The 17,656-nt window shown below is 36.5% G+C and overlaps 1 protein-coding gene across 1 annotated transcript in view; it reads left to right on the forward strand.

Moving 5' to 3' along the window:
• LOC307107858 (cadherin-related family member 4-like) overlaps positions 1-15,367 on the forward strand; it is a gene marked incomplete at both ends in the record, with an annotated part of 92,522 nt that extends 77,155 nt beyond the window's left edge. Inside the window, one exon of the mRNA XM_079785369.1 lies at positions 15,233-15,367. Coding sequence (XP_079641495.1) covers positions 15,233-15,367 — 135 coding nt within the window. The remainder of the gene's footprint in view (positions 1-15,232) is intronic.
• Between the last annotated feature and the right edge of the window lie 2,289 nt (positions 15,368-17,656).

The following is a 17,656-nucleotide window of genomic DNA, read 5'->3' on the forward strand; positions in this document are numbered from 1 at the left end:
ACACAATGAAATATATCTCAATTAAAATAGCTATTTGTTAAATAAGTTATAGAAAATTTCTCCCATTGCTTGACTTCACAGTCAAGAAGTATTACACTAGCTATACAAAATCATCATAGTACAATTTGAATATTCTGGGTGCAAAGATAACAATAAGTTGGACTAAAATTATATAGGACTGGTAACGTTCCCAAGTGCCTGGCAGAAGGAAATTCATATTGTCTCTGGGGCTTGGAATTATTTCTAACAATCATTTAATTCAGAAAAGAGAATTAGGCACCCTAAAATAAGGCAGTGGTAGATTATGTGGAGATGAAGTGCTAGATTTGAAATTTATGCAAACATAAAATTCACTATTTATTATGTTTAAAATTTGTGTATTACAATATATTGTGAGGAACTTAATTTATTTTAGGATTAGCCATTATTATTAGATTGTAGGTTTTATTATTATTATTAGGCAGATCTTTTCATTTAGAATATTGAATGAGATATAAAAACTTAAAAATATTTTTAAGTGGTTAGAATCTATTGCCAGGATTTTTCTGCTTCTAAATATAACTTAAAAACCCATTACAGCACAGAACATTTTTAAAGCCAGATTACTCACAATGTGTGTCTATGAGTTATAAAAAATATGGCCTGTGGATAAAATACTCAGTTATTACAAATAAACTCAATCATATAATAAATATTACGGGAGACATCATCAGCATGAAATTTACTATAAATGTAGATTTTTTTTCACATTGAAAAAAATATATAGGGCATCCCATAAATTGTATTCTAGTGAAGGCATTCAATAAAGACCTGTGCATACTTTACAATGCCAAATATGGTACTTGATAAGTAAAAGAACCAATGCCATATGTAATATAAAAGGTATGTGATAGTTCTTAATTGGGGGAGGAGGGATTTATGAACTGTTGCAGAATCTGATGAAAGTTATGGTCTCTCTCTCTCTCCAGAACAATGTACACATGTATATGTGCATACACTTTTATATTCAACATAAGAGGCTTGTAAAATCCATCCCTGATCCTAGGTTAAGAAATCCTGACTAAAAGCGAAGGTTTATTACCTTCTGAATTAGTAAAAAATATTTTCATGAGCAAAGTATATTTTTATTATGAAGTAAACAAAGTAATAGAAGCCACAAAAATAACTATAGAGAATATTTTACATAATATATTTCTTAAATACGTTAACACTTGGCATGCTTTTATATATATTACCATAGGTAAACTAATACCTTGAGGCTTAGAAAGGACAATAGAAAAAAAATTCTTTATCTTTAATGTAGAATGACTTAATCAAAGAAGCTAATAATAAATCAGCCCTAGACTAAAATAAACAGAATGGTTATAAATTGTCTCCAAATTAACCTTTGTCTCTGAACCCCTACCTGCCTATTCAGAGATCCCTCTCAGGGCAGGTAGAGAAGAAATGGTCATGTTTCATGAACTGAACTGAACTCCTCCAGTTTAAGTGAAGATTGGCTAAAGAGACAATGAGGTAACTGGCTAGACACCATTTCCTGCAAATAAAATCCCTAAAGAATTATGAATCAAAATTCCTGAAACTATCTGCATTCAGCAAATTGAGTCCATAATAAAAGCCTCAGAATTAATATCCATTTTCAAAATATAGAAGATAATAGAAACCTTAAATCATACTAATTTATAACTGTGTTTTTACTCTGATTTCAACATAAACAGTACATAGATAAAAGAGTACAAAGGAGAAAGTCGCTATAAATAACTGTCTAATCTTTCCATTGATTCATCCTGGTCACCCATCCATGTTTGATTATGCATATTAGTACAATTAAAAGGTTTTTCATCCATCAATGAAAAATGGAAATGAGGCATTAGATGTATAGAATGACAAAATTTGAATTGTTTAGTGTCTTTCACTTACTTAATCTCAACTTCAGAGACTAATCTTAAGGATCCCATGGCTGCTTAGAAACATATGCTGAGAGACAAGGGGTTATGTCTTTTTAACCATATTTTCTACACTGTTATGCTCATTGCAGAGGCATATTACTTTCCCAAGGCTGAATTTGACTCATCAAAGGGCAAGCATTTACTAGCATGTATGTCACAAGATAATTTGCAATCATATGTTCATGGAACTTTGTGTTCAGCTGAACATTTAGAACAGTGGTTTGCTGGAGCTGGATAATTTAAGCTAAGGAAAGTCTATGTTAAATATTCAGATGTTTTGTAGGCTGGTTGTTAAGCCTGTAGTAGTTTGAATTCAATCATGGTGGAAATATTAATACTATGAAAATTGGTAAATGCTACAGGATTTTTTATTTATTTTTATTTTTTGCTTTTTAGAGTTAGTTCACCAGCACACTACTGAACCTACCCACCTTATTCTTTAACAGACTTGGAAAGGTAGAACAAATTTCAAGTGGATGAAAAATAGATTTAAGAGAGATTAGCAAAAACTTATATATGATAAGCAAAAGTTTAGCCACCAAAAAAATGGAAGAGCATTTACTTTACTTTCTCACCCCTCATTTCAAAGAATAATATAGCACTGTAGCCACACATTTTAATAGGTCAGAGTATCCATGAAAGCCACTGCACTTTCTCTTGACATGACTCTACATATACACTGAGTGGCCAGATTATTATGATCTCTGAATGCATAATAATCTGGCCACTCAGTGTATATCCTATATAATAAAAGGCTAATATGCAAATTGTCCCCTCAACCAGGAGTTTGACCAGAAAGCTTCTAATCTATATATATAAAAGCCTAATAGGCAAATTGTCCCCTCAGGAGACCGGGAGTTTGATCCCTCACTATGATGTGTGCTGACCACCAGGAGGCAGTGTGGAATGAAGGAAGGCCCCAGCCAGCAGCCAGAAGGCCCTGATCAGCCCTGATTGCCGGCCAGGCCTAGGGACCCTACCTATGCACGAATTTCGTGCACCAGGCCTCTAGTGTGTGTATATCTATATATCTATATATATATATATATATATATATATATATATATATATATATATCTTACCTAATAAAAAGGTAATATGCAAATTGACCGTACCATCGACACATCCACAAGCCACGCCCACAAGCCACGCCCATCAGCCAATCAGAGCAAGTATACATATTAACCCAACCAAGATGGCTACAGCCACAGAGAGCAAGGTTTCCCAGGTAACAGAGCAAGCCAAGCTTTCTGCGAGCCGTTGCAGGCCTAAGCCTCCACTCAAGCTACAAAGTTTCAATTATAGAAGGTAAACAAATTCAAACAAAAATGGCGGCAGAACGGAGCTTGAGAGAGCAAGCCAGGGTTGCCACCGGCAACAGGGGAAGCAAAGCTTTCCGCATACCCTGGCCGGGCCCACCCGCTTAAGGCAACAAAGTTTCAATTATAACCCCAACAGAAATGGCTACCGGCCACAGAGGGAGCCCTAGGCTTGGCTCCACTCCAGGCTACAAAGTTTCAATTGTAGAAGGAAAATAAATTCCAGATACCAGGGCCTCCGCTTGGGTTGCCAGGGGGCATGGCTGGCCTGCAAACCACCACAGGCCCCTCGATCAGGCTGCCCCATGCCCCAAGGGAACCCCCACCCTGATCTGGGACACCCTTCAGGGCAAACCAGCTGGCCCCCACTCCTGCACCAGGCCTCTATCCTATCTAATAAAAGAGTAATATGCAGATTGACTATCACTCCAACACACAAGATGGCTGCCCCCATGTGGTCAAAGATCCTGCCACCATGTGGACACAAGATGGCCACCACAAGATGGCCAGCAGGAGAGGGCAGTTGGGAGGCACCCGCCCTGCAAGGGAGGGCAGTTGAGAGGGACCAGGCTTGCAAGGGAGGGCAGTTGGAGGTGATCAACCCTGCAGGAGAGGGCAGTTAGGGGTGACCAGGCCGGCAGAGGAGGGAAGTTGGGGGCAAACAGGCTGGCAGGGGAGCAGTTAAGCATCAACCAGGCTGGCAGCAGAGTGGTTAGGGGATGATCAGGCTGGCAGGCAGAAGCAGTTAGGGGCAATCAGGAAGGCAGGCAGGCAAGCAGTTGGGAGCCAGCAGTCCTGGATTGTGAGAGGGATGTCCGACTGCAGTCCAGGGATGTCCAGGGATCCCAGATTGGAGAGGGTACAGGCTGGGCTGAGGGACAACCCCCCTCCGTGCACAAATTTTGTGCACCGGGCTTCTAGTATACACACACACACACACACACACACACACTGAGTGGCCAGAGTATTATGCGTTCAGAGATCATAATAATCTGGCCACTCAGTGTATACAATTATTTGGGCATTTATTTCCATGTATTTTATGTGTTATGTTTATATACCCTAGAAGGAAACTAGCTCTGTGAATAAATAGTGAGACTCATATTTTAAGTTCATTAATTTCTTGATCTTTTCTTGATCTAACTCCCAAAAGAAAGCAGACACAGAGTAAAGAGTAACAAAAGGCTTATGGAAAGAACTACAGTTGACCCTGTAGTTCAGGTTTGAACTGTGCAGGTCCACTGATAAATGGATACTCAAATAAATACAACCAAAGTATTTTCTCTTCCTTATGACTTTCTTAATAACATTTTCTTTTCTCTAGCTTATTTTACTATAATACGGTATATATACATGTAACATACAAAATATTTACTGATCTACTATTTGTGTTATTGGTAAGGCTTCTAGTCAACAGTAGGGTATTTGTAGGTAAGTTTTGGGGAAGGCAAAGGTTATACATGGATTTTCAACTGCACAGGGTAGGGGTCAGTACCCCTAACTCCCATGTTGTACAAAGGTCGACTATATTTAAAAAGGCATAGTAAAGGTAAGAAAATCCAGCATGGCATAACTCTGCCTAATACTTCTTAAGCAAATTAGGCTATTCTGTATTCTGAGTCTTCCTGAGCTACTCAACAGAAGAGCTAGGGTTTATTTTTAAAGAAAATAGTATCTTTCGTAATTAAAAAGAAAATTATTTTAAAAAATCTTTATTGTTGAAAGTATTACATATGTCCCCTTTTTTCTCCCATTGAACCCTTATAGCCTGCCCCCACTCCAGGCCTCCACCACCCTATTGTCTGTGTCCATGGGTTATGCATATAAAATAAAATTATTTATATTAGTCTCTTGACTGGTGGCTATATGCTTTAGGAAATAAAACTCATAAATAAACACTCCCCTCCCCTTAGTAAATAGACAAGATTCTGTTTGGTCATGTATGTTGAAATTCCTACATGGAATTACTCAAAGTTGTGGGATGTATTGCAGTTTAAAATATATATAATTGTCTGATACATATGAGTTTCCTTATACAAGAACTGTAAATCAAACTTTTAAGAAAAGGCTTGTCAAAAGAACAAGCATAAAACAATACTCAGCTTCATGATGTTGTTTATCAATTTTTTGCCACATGATATTTCACATATCTGCACTTTTAAGTACATTGCCATTAGATTATTTATTTATTATTTATTTATTGTCTAAAGTTTTACATATGTCTCCTTTTTCCCCGCTTGACCCCCCCCCCACCCAGAATTCCCACTCCAGACAAGTCCCCACTGCCCCAGTGTCTGTGTCCATTGGTTATGCTAATATGCATGCATATAAGTCCTTTGGTTGCTCTCTAACCCTCCTCCCCTGCCATTTGTCTCTGGATCTATTCTTGTTTATCAAATTATGTTGATCACTAGAGGCCTGGTGCACCGAGGGGGGGTCCACTCAGGCCAGCCTGCACCCTCTCCAATCTGGGACCCCTCGGGGGATATCCAACTGCCGGTTTAGGCCTGATCTCCAGGAGTCAGACAACCCTCTCAGAATGCTGGACCACTGGCTCCTAATTGCTCACCTGCCTGTCTTCCTGGTCACCCCTAACTGCCCCCCCCATGCTGGCCTGATTGCCCCTCACTGCCCCTGTGTGCCAGCCTGATCGCCCCTAACTGGCTCCCCTGCTGGCCTGGTTGCCCCCAACTGCCCCCCTCTGCCGACCTGGTCACACCTGACCCTCCCTGCCAGCCAGGTTGCCCCCAACTGTGCTGCGCCAGCACAGCCAAGGGTTCGGGGAGTCTGAGCGGGGGCGACAAAGGATGGAGAAATGATAGACAACGAGAAAAAGCTGGGTCTAGGTGGATCTTCTGTGCCTTGATGAGGCCACAGACAGATCCAGTCTGCAAAGCTGAGGCTTTATTTATAATCAGGGACCAACAAGGTAATCTACAATGTTGTTGTAAGTTTCACTTGTTTTGGCAGCACTTGCTGCCCCTCCCACAGCCCACTAGCTACCCAGGAAAGATCTAGGGAGCAGTTACAAGATCAAGCTTAATTATGCTTAGAGGACTGTGCCCTCCAAGCTGGGACTTGTTTGCGACTTTGCCAGCAGGTCAATCCGAGGCTTAACCCTATAACCGCTCCCAATACCCAACTGCCCCCTCTGCTGGCCTGGTAACCCCCAACTGTCCCCCCCTGCCGACCTGGTCGCCCCACACAGCCTGCTGGTCAGTCGTTTGGTCGTCCCTCACTAACCCCCCTGCTGGTCTGGTCGTATGCAGCCATCTTGTGAGGGTGTGAGGGTTAATTTGCATATTACCTCTTTATTATATAGGATTATATCCCACATATGAATGAGATCATGTGATATTTATCTTTCTCTGATTGGCTTATTTCGCTTAGGATAATGCTCTTCAGTTCTGCCCATGCTGTTGCAAATGATAAAAGTTCCTTCTTTTTTACCGTAGCATAGTATTCCATTGTGTAGATGTAGCACATTTTTTAATCCACTCATCTGCTAATGGGTACTTTGCCTATGTCCCAATATGTGGTCTATTTTTGAAAATGAACCATGTGTACTTGAGAAGAATGTATATTCTGTGGCTTTGGGGTGAAATGTTCTGAAGATGTCAATTAATTCCATCTGATCAAGTGATTTATTTAGGATTGATGTTTCTTTTCTGATTTTTTGTTCAGAGGATTTATCCAGTGGTGTCAGTGGGGTATTAAAGTCCCGTACTATGATTGTATTGCTGTCAATCTCTCCCTTGATATCCTCCAGAAGTTTTTTTTATGTATTTGGGTGCTTCTGTATTGGGTGCATATATGTTTACCAGAGTTATATCTTCTTGTTGGATTGCTCCCTTTAGTATTATGAAGTAGCCTTCCTTATCTCTTCTTATGGCCTTCACTTTGAGGTCTAATTTGTCAGATATAAGTATTGCTACCCCAATTTTTTTTTTTCATTTCCAGTTGCCTGAAAAACCTTTTTCCATCCCTTCACCATCAGTCTGTGTGAGTCCTTTGTTCTGAGGTGGGTCTCCTGTAGATAGCAGATACATGGGTCATGTTTTCTTATCCACTCAGCTACCCTATGTCTTTTGATTGGGGCATTTAATCCATTTACATTTAAAGTTATTATTGATAAGTACTTGTTTGTAGCCATTTTTATTCTTTATGGCTGTGTTCCTTCTTCCCTTCCTATTTCTTCTTTTTACAGCAGTCCCTTTAGCATTTCTTGCAATGCTGGGTTGGTGGTAATAAACTCCCTTAGTCCTTTTTTGTCTGTGAAGCTCCTGATTTCACCCTCAACTTTGGTTGATAGCCTTGCTAGTTATAGTATTCTTGAATTCACACCGTTCCTTTGCATGACTTTGTATATTTCATTCCATTCCCTTCTGGCCTGATGTGTTTCTGTTGAGAAATTAGTTGATAGTCTGATGGGAGATCCCTTGTAGGTAACTTTCTGTTTGTCTCTGGCAGCCTTTAACATTCTTACTTTGTCGTTGGTTTTTTCCAATTTAATTATAATGTGTCTTGGTGTCGGTCTGTTTGGGTTCATCTTGTTTGGCACTCTATGAGTTTCTTGGACTTGTGTGAGTTTTTTATTCTTCCCAATATCAGTGACGTTTTCTGTCATTATTTCATCAAACAGGTTTTCTATTTCTTGCTCAGTTTCCTCTCCTTCTGGCACCCCTTTTATGTGGATGTTATTTTCTTTTGTGTTATCTCTAGATTCCCTTATGCTCTCCTATTTTTTAAGGTGTTTTTTTCCAGTTGCTGCTCTGCTTGGGTATTTTTTCCTACCTTTTTCTCTAACATATTGCTTGCCTCCATGTTGTTTACTTCCTTTTCTGGTAATTCCTCCTTTTCTTTCATATGGGTGCTGTTTTTTTGTCTCCCCATGTTTGCTCTTCTCAGGGTGTCTGGTTATGTAGCTCTCTCTCTCCTACATTGACTTAAAGGCACACAATACAACTCGACAAGACACAACACACAGGGCACCAAACACAAATGTATTCACAATACCAATAACGCCAAATAAAGGTGACCACCAGAGAAAAGAGAATTAGGAGAGAGAAAAAGAATACAAAAATGATATTGAGAAAAGGAAAAAATGTAAGAGAGAAAAGAAAGAGAAGAAAAAAGAAGGGGGAAAAATATATGTATATGGGAGAAAACACCAAAAAACCAACAGCTAATCCAAAAAATGCAAACAACAAACACCCAAACAACAAACACCCAGCTGAATCTGAGGAGGCAGAGCTCTCTCTAGGCAATCTCTGACCTTTCCGTTCATCTGTTTAATTCACCAATTCCAGGTGGATGTTGTTCGATTCAGCTGTTCCTTCTACTTGCTCTCTGAGAAGGCACAGGGCCCGTCCGCATATTCAGCGCCACTTTGTCTCCCCCTGGACAAACTTTTTAGGCACCTGTGGCCGGGGAGGCTGGCATCTTGGTGTTCGTGGGTTCACAGCTAAGGCAGCTGGTCCCTGGGCGATGTGGTTATAGAGTCTCAGGAGGTATCCAACGTCCCTCCGATTGAAGGTAAGGCTAGGCTTCTGATCACAGCCACTCTCCCCTTCAAGATGACACGGTCTCTGTGCCAGAGCTGGCTGCTCCAGGAGAGATTTCAGCAGTAGTAGAGGCTGCCTGGCCAGGGGAGCCTGGTCCACCAGTCCCCAACAGTCCTGTGGAATATAGCTGTCCCTCACTCACAAATACAGACACTCCACACATGTCCATGCACTCTCCTTTCACTCTCTCACTCACACACTATCTTGCAGCCTGCCATCCCATCAGCCACCAAATTGGACCTCAGATTTAATGCTACCTCATTTTAAGATAGAATATAACTTTCTTAGTATAGTTGATTTATTTCAAGAAGTTATTTATAAACTAGAAACTAATAATCTATTTATTTTATAAAATATAAAGTAGGTCACAATGCCTTCATAAGTAATAAATGGGTAATAAAAGTGAGACAAATTGATTAAAGAAACTTAGGAAATGCATTTATTTATTTATTTGTTTAATTATTTATTTAGCATTCCTAATAATGTCATTTTGCTAATTGGTTCTGTCTTTCAATCTAATAAAATCATGATTAGGCATTTAATAACTTTAAATTTCTGTCTTTATACTTTAAACTTTATATTCTTAAATCAATTTTTCACATTTTTCTCTCTTTTGGCACTTATTTTCATTTGTATAATATGTACTAGTTTAATGAGCCTCTCGGATATGAGGATGAATAAGAAGCTCTAGGAGTAATATCATAGCAGAAGGTTAAACAAGTTAATATTTAATTACTAACTTAATGCCCAGAAAACATTTTGACAGCATTCCTTTTTAAATTCTCCCCATACTCATTCATTCACATAGTGTGACCAGGCCTTCTAATGCAAAGGAAGTAAAGTTTTCAAATGCAAGTTTAAAATGAAAGAAATGTTATTGATATAATTTCACATAGATTCTGTCAAAACTGTTTTTATATAGACAGTAGGCAATCTTCACGCACAACAGAAAGAGAGTGGCATGGGGAATAAAACAGATCTAGGTTTGAATTCTGGGTCTTCCACTCAGTAACCTAGAGCCTGGGCTGAGTTATTTACCACATCCACACCTCAGTTTCTAATGTATCAATAGGGATTATTAAAAGGTATTTCATAAGCCTCTCCTAGTGCAGTGCCCAGAACATAGGAGGTGATTAATAAGTAGTAGCATTATATTAGTTAATTTATAAATGTTTATCAATTAAAAACACAGAAACAGTTTGTTTGAAAACATTAGGCATACGTCATGACTGACATGGTTTGCAAACTTCTTGAAGTGGAGCAGAATTTGCCCTTACAAGATATACCTATTTGACCTAAGGATTATTTTCAGCTGATTATTTTTAAGAAACAGCAGAGATAGGCAAAGTTCTGAAATTGGAGTAAAAATGACCCTTTTGTAAGAGACATTTATGTTTATAAGGGAAATGTTGGTGCCTCCCTTTCTGTACTAGAAAGAGGAGGATGACCCAATCTCTAGAAATTTATGGAATAGTCAAGGACCTAAATCTGCATAACAACCTTATTCTTATTTATTGTGTTTTTCCTGATTGCCTATCATAACTGGCTCTCCACCCCTCAACATCTTCTTTTGTCTTATCTGGAGAAGGCATTTAAAGTGGTAGCTTGGACCATTTCAAAGAGCTATATGTATTATTAAACTTCTGTTTGTTTTCCTGTTAATCTTTTACTAGGAGGCGGGGGTATGTGAGGGGTAGGGAAGGGTTCTCAGACAAGAATCTAGAAGAATAGAGAGAAAATTATTTTTCCTCCTCTATGCTCTACTTCTTATTTGCAGTTCCCACTAAGGAAAACAAAAGTTTTCATGTTTTCTTTATAATATTAATATTTTTAAATGTAGTTGATAATATTTTTATAGTATATCTTTGGTAAAAGAGGAACATCAGTATTTTCACTTAAATTTTCAATTATTTATTACTAAAATTACTTATTTTCTATAAAAATCTGGTCTATACTTGATGAAGTATTTGAGACAACATGAAAAGCAACTATTACATAAACTTGAATCATAATTTCTTATTGGCAAACTTTTAAAAATTCTTCCTCAATATGAGTTAATTGAAATATTCTGACAGTCAGCAGAAATATAGAAATTGTACTCTGCTGGGTTATAACCTTGTACAACTGCTGTGACCCTAATACCCAATGATAAAAGATTTTATGACAGGGAAGAATGTTATTATTGTCTTTTCTGTAAGATTTAACAAGTTAGTAATTAAGGCTAGAAATCAAACCAAATTAACTGCAAACAGCTGTAAGAAGCTTAGTACATGACCAAATAACAGATGGGAAATTCTTTTGTTTTCACTGGTGATTTACCTAATGGTGAGATAAATATCTGATGACATACATAGTCCAGTGTCCTGTCAATCTTGAGCCATTCATTATATTACTCCTCATGTTCATTCCAGAGAGAAGTAACTGCTCAACTGTTCAACTATAAAAGTATCTTCATGGGTTCTGCTTAAGCAAGCCAGTAAGCAATAAAAAAGGTTTCAACCCATAATTAAAATTTAAATATAAAAAGAGAATATTTTAACCCATGGACACAGACAATAGTGTGATGAAGGCCTGCAGAGGGGGCCAGAACAGGGTGGAAGGGGTCAATGGAGTGGAGGGGAAAAAGGGGACACTATAATACTTTCAACAATGAAGATAAATTAAAAAAAGAGAGAATATGTTACACAATAATATATACATGAACTAAAATGATTTCTAGGAATTTTAGGATATAATAATTACATCAAATTTTCATAAATTTCCTATGAGATGATAATTACATCCATATGTTAAAAAATTCCTTGCTAATCATGAAATTTATATTTACAAGTCTATCAAATTAAATTGTCACACCAATTAAATAAAAATGATTTATTCAAAATCAAAGTTTTAACTACTTTTTTTTTACGGTACAAAGAAGAAAACTGATATTCCAGGAGTTTAAATAACTTTCCCAAAGTCACAGACTTAGTAAGTAGTAGAACCAAGAAGACTGGCAAAATGGTAGAGAAATGGTTGAGGATGAATGTGGTGAGTCAGAGAAAAGAGTGAAATAAAGTGAAGAGACTGGCAAGGTTTATATCATGCAATTACTTATAAGCAACAAAAAGCATATAGTTTACATCAGTCAAATTATCGATCATTATGACAAGTGCTATAAAGGAAGAGTAAATGTATGGTAGTACAGACAATGTCAAAAATTCTGGCTTGGAGAATATGAGAAGTTCCAAGAAGATATTTGAATTTTATATAGGCCTTTGATAGCTAGAACAAGAAGCAAAGACCTTTAGAAATAGTGGAAATTAAGGAATATAGGTATGAGAATACATGGTCTTGAAAGAATTAAAGCCAAAAGTGTCTAGAACCTTTGAGGAGGGTCAGCCAGAGACCAGCCCAGAAAGGTAGATGTTACATAGATTGAAACAGGTCTACCATCAATAACATGGATTTTGGACTTTGTTTTAGACAATATAAAAGCAATTTAGATCCCTGGGGAGTACAAATTAATAGTTTTAGGACAAAAGTATACCAGCAAAGGGGAGAATAGAATGGAGAAGAGAAGACCAGTTAGGTCAGTATTGCAAGAAGTAAGGCAAGAGTGAATGTCCTTGCCTTCATGGTTTTTATCTTTTGGGGATTCCAAAAATTTTATAAACAACTAAAATATCCAATGATAATGTAGTAAGCTATGGAGTATCAAATGCTAATACCCAAATTTGTCTTTTTAATTGTTTTGATTCAGCAATTGAAAGAATATGTACTTGAGAGAGCCAAAGCTTGCAAATAATACATATTTAAATATTTACTCTGTGTACTGTACATGGATTACTAAAAAGATTAAAATAACTGTGTGTATAGCAAAGGTTGTTGCCAGGATCAAATGAAACAAGAGACATGAAAGCTCTTGTAATAAACAGGCTCTTTAAATACAAGTCAGGAATATTATATTTCATTCCTGTATAAAAAATTTGCTTTTTAAACATAATTCCTGAAGAAAAGTAATAGTCTGACTTGTCTTAGATTTTGAAATATTAAAAAAAAAGGAGAGATGCACTAGCCTATATAATAAAGAGCTAATATGCTAATTAGACCAGATGGCAGAACGACCTTCCGGAATGACCTTCCAGAATGACCAGTGGGCAGGGCTGCGAGGCAGCCAGGGCTGTGAGGGCCTACGCTTGCATGAATTTTGTGCATCGGGCCTCTAGTGGTTTTTTTTTTAAATAAAAGCTTTAGATACTTTTGGTGTGTGTGCATGAGAAAGGAGGGAAAAAAGAGAATGAAGGAACTGAGACATCCACCTTGTTTGTCAGGCAAACCAAGTACAAGAAATAAGGATGATTCTTTCCTCTTACCTCTAAACAATTTTTAAACACCTTGAATTGGATCTATACAGTTGAATTCTCATAAAAAAATTATAATGACACTAATGTGATACAGGAATTAACTTTCCCCCTGAAAATTCTCACATTATCCTCATTTTCTCAGCAGGTAGCGTTGTCTATTAGAAAGAACATGGTCTTTAGAAGCACACAAATCTGGACATGAACACCAGTTCTGCCCCTTAGTAACTTTGGAACTTGAGGTGACATAGGAAAGAACCTCCTGGCCCTCAGTCCTCCTTTGTAAATTGGAAGCAGTGAACACCTTTCTTTTCGGATTGCATTAGGGGAAACTGATATAATATAGCTGAAAAGCACATAGTGGCTGTTGAATAAATGTTACTCGTACCTTTTTCAGTTTTAAATTTCCTTTTTTTTTATATTTTATTGATTTTTTACAGAGAGGAAGAGAGAGGGATAGAGAGTTAGAAACATCGATGAGAGAGAAACATCGATCAGCTGCCTCTTGCACACCCCCTACTGGGGATGTGCCTGCAACCAAGGTACATGCCCTTGACCGGAATCGAACCTGGGACCCTTCAGTCCGCAGGCCGACGCTCTATCCACTGAGCCAAACCGGTTTTGGCTTAAATTTCCTTTATAAAGTTATTTTTATGTATACTTCTTGGGATATAGCAGGTGTTTAATAAATATTTGTTGAGAGAAAGAAAGAAAAAGGAAAAGAAGGAAAGAAAGAAAAAGGAAGTTTGCTAGTTAACTTAATAGGGTTACGCCTGGAGTCTTTTTTTTTTTTTTTTTAATGAGTAGTGGCTTTCTTGCCAAAAGTATTTGGTGGAGATATATTATTTTAATGAAGTGAATGACATTAGATAAAGATGATTAAATGATATGACCACATTGTTATCCTTTTGGTCTGTTTATCATTTGGAAATAAAGTTTATTATTTATTTAAGAAAACAAGGCTGCAGTATTTCAACTGACACTGCAGAAATATGGATGTCCTGATCTTTCTATGCCCAGACATGCCCAGGTTGCTGTAGCGTAAAATAGAATGCTTAGTCATATAATACTTAATCTCAACAACTACCAATATTCAACAAACTAATCAGGATTCCCATCACTGAATTATATAAGGAGTACTATTTCTGCTACCACCTCTATTGATTGATCTTTATTTGCAAAGGTTTATTTCCTACCTTTTTCATTTCCGTGAAACTAGCTCCATGTCTTATGTGGCCTTATGAAATGGTACACCTAATGAGTTCATGTTCACAAGATGTATTCTATCCTATGCTGCCATCTGCTGGAATACAATGTTACTTAGTCAAAGAAATTGAACTACATTAAATTATATTACTTGCTTTTTAAATGGTAATTTTAGATGAGAATTTATCTGAGGAAAAAAAAACACCTTTTGTGCTTTCATAATAAGGAACTCAAAGGGCAACAACCCATTTTCAAAATAATGCTTTGTCCTATAAACAACTTGCCGATTCATTCAGTCTGTCATTTAGCCAACACTCATTGACATCTTCTCTGTGGCAAGAACTACAAAGAATCCATATCTCTATAGATGAGCAACTAATGGTCTTTGTTTAACAGAAGTTTTTCCCCAATAGAAGAATCAGAATTAAAGGAAATACTTGAGGTAGATTGTACTAGATATTACAGTAGAAATATGAACAAGGAGACATGGTAATTTCTACCAAGAAGTCAGGACTCTTGCAAAAGCACCATAAGTGGACAAGTGTTCACCGGGAGTTCTTCATGAGAGGAAAGGCGATTCTGGCCAGAAGCAATATTATGAACAAAGACATTTGCTTCTAAAGAAAGACATTTATTTTTGGTGGCAGAAAGAGGGGTTCATTTATTATGCCTTGTAATTTTCTGTATCTGTGTTTTTTTAATGTTTCAGATAAGAATCAGACAATCTGATTTAAATAATATAAAAAGAAGCAAAGTCAAATGTGCAAAACACTCTATTTAGCCTAAACTGTTCATAATTTTGTCAACAGCACTGCTATTAATATTTAACAAATATTTGTTCTATTTATCAGATTACAACTTCTGTCTTAATAAAGATTTCATATTATTGGAGCCCTGAAAACTGGATCTCTGCAGTGTTAACTCTAACAGGAGTTCTTTTTGTGATGTGTCTCTATGCTATTGCATGGTGCCTCTTCAAAGAGTAAGATTTGAATTACTGCTTCTATTTGAATTCATTCATTGTTCATAAAGTCCATCAAGAATGCCTTGAAAAGGCCACGATGGAGGGGGAGAAAGAGATTAGGAAAAATCCATTGATCATTTATTACTTTTATGCTTTACTGGTGTTATCCTTGCTGATAATCACAACAAAACTGAGTGATAGATAACAGCATTGCTTTTTAGGTTTGGATAACAGAATGTTAACCACAATCTTCTGGTTATAAAGTTAATGCTCTGTCCCTAAGCAATCAATCAAATGGTTCAAGCTAAAAAACAAAACAAACAAAAAACATTTATCTGAAAAATATAGTAAACTAAGAAAGTATAATAAGTGTGTTTAAAAGTCTGTGCTGAACCCATATCCCGCTCTTCTCTATAATCAATTTCTGATCTGAAATTATATGCCATGGAAAGGGATGTCTGATGTGCTATTGCTGAGAGGAGCATGTAGGAATCATAAAATGCTACCACACAGTATTTGTTCAACTAGAAACTTCTCCCCAGGTAACCCAAAGTCATCTACGATACTCATAGTTGTTTTTTTTTTTTCCTGAATAAAAATAGCAGAGTAATATGAAATATCTTGAGTACCTAAAGATCTGATCTTTTCTTATGGAAATTTTATTGAAATGGTTTAAAGAAATATTCAGTTCCATATACAAAAGAAATATCAATTAGCATTTTGTTTAGATTAAGTTTTATTATTTATCTGTGTCTGTGGTGTTTGTTAACAAGGAAACTTAATGCTATTTGATTAATGTCATAGCAGGGAATTAATTTTGATGAAAAATAAAGTTTCTTTTTTAAAAGAATTTTTTTTTCTTGTTCCTTTATTTGTAGTGCTCCTTCCTGTTCAAGATTTTTCCCCCACTGTCACAAACATCAGCAGAGCCTACCAAATCTTACTACCAAGGAGCCTGGGCAGGTACCAAGGTAGAAATCGCCTTGATGCTTTACAGAACAAAATTTTAGGCTTTAAGATTGGGGTCCTTAGCACTTCACTAAATTTCAAGTTGAGAGCCATAAAATGTTTATTGGCATTTAAAAGGTTTAATTTCATCCCTAAATTATTTATCAAAATAATTTTAAATAGTCCTATATTCATTCAACAATGCTTATTAACCATGTAATTCTATTCCAGCATAGAGCGAAATCATATTTACAGATGAGCATTAAGATCTACTACTGACATTCTATTGCCAACTGCATAATAGTATCCCTATTTTTTGTTTCTTCACAATGAGGAGGCATAAATACTATAAGAATGAGGACAAATACAATTGTTTTCAAGAATCTAAGATGAAATTTATAAATTTTTGTCTTAGAACAGCATCAAGATCCATGATCTCTATCTAGAAAAAGTATTATCTAAAATTAATATAATGCAAATAATTTCCTTTGTACCTAATAACATGATTATGATTTATTATAAGACAGAGGATCTCAGGGGCCAATTTAAAGTCTGTTTAAATATAGCATTATTTAGTGCTTGTTTACCTACTTACAAAATTAAATTATTGAACCATTTATTATTTATATGCACTAAAATATATTTTTGTATTAGAGATTAAAACAAATATTTTCATTATTTCTTTAATATTTTCATAGCTATAGCAATTTTTTGAATAGTGACCCAAAACCAAGCACAAAGCCAAACTTGCTGCCTGGAAATCATCAGGTAAGGACAAAGGGAAAAATCATTTCATAGGTATTACAATACTTATTCTTTTATTTTTCATAACACAGACAAAAAAGCACTTGCAAATAAATTACTATAATGAATTATAACGCATAAAGACAAATGAGAGGCTTTATGCATATCAGTTGAAAGTGAAAATGGAAATTGAGGGGTATAAGAGCTAACTGTCAACTTTAAGTGGTTGGCATTGAGATATCAGTATATCATTGGAGTTAAAATATTAAAATCAAAGCACAACATTTTATTGAATTTCAGAACTAATTTTTACATAAAGCTATATTTGGCTCAATGTTTTCGAATAGGTAAGATATTTTCCAGTCATGCCAAAAAATAAAAATAAATAAAAGAATTTAAAGAAGTAAAAAACATGGTCTGCACTTGTCAAGACCCATATTCCAGTTGGGAAAATATACAAGTAAAATATCGTAAAGAGTAATGTATGGTAGCATATTAATTTATGTCAATATGCATATCCCCATAGGAATTCCAAGAACATCAAGGTCCTTATGAGGTGGACCAGTCAGAGGAAACTTTGAAAAAGAATTACCACTGGGGTTCACATGAAGAAAATTTG

The sequence above is a fragment of the Cnephaeus nilssonii genome (assembly GCF_951640355.1).
Source record: "Cnephaeus nilssonii genome assembly, chromosome: 12".
NCBI classification, from domain to species: Eukaryota; Metazoa; Chordata; class Mammalia; order Chiroptera; family Vespertilionidae; genus Cnephaeus; species Cnephaeus nilssonii.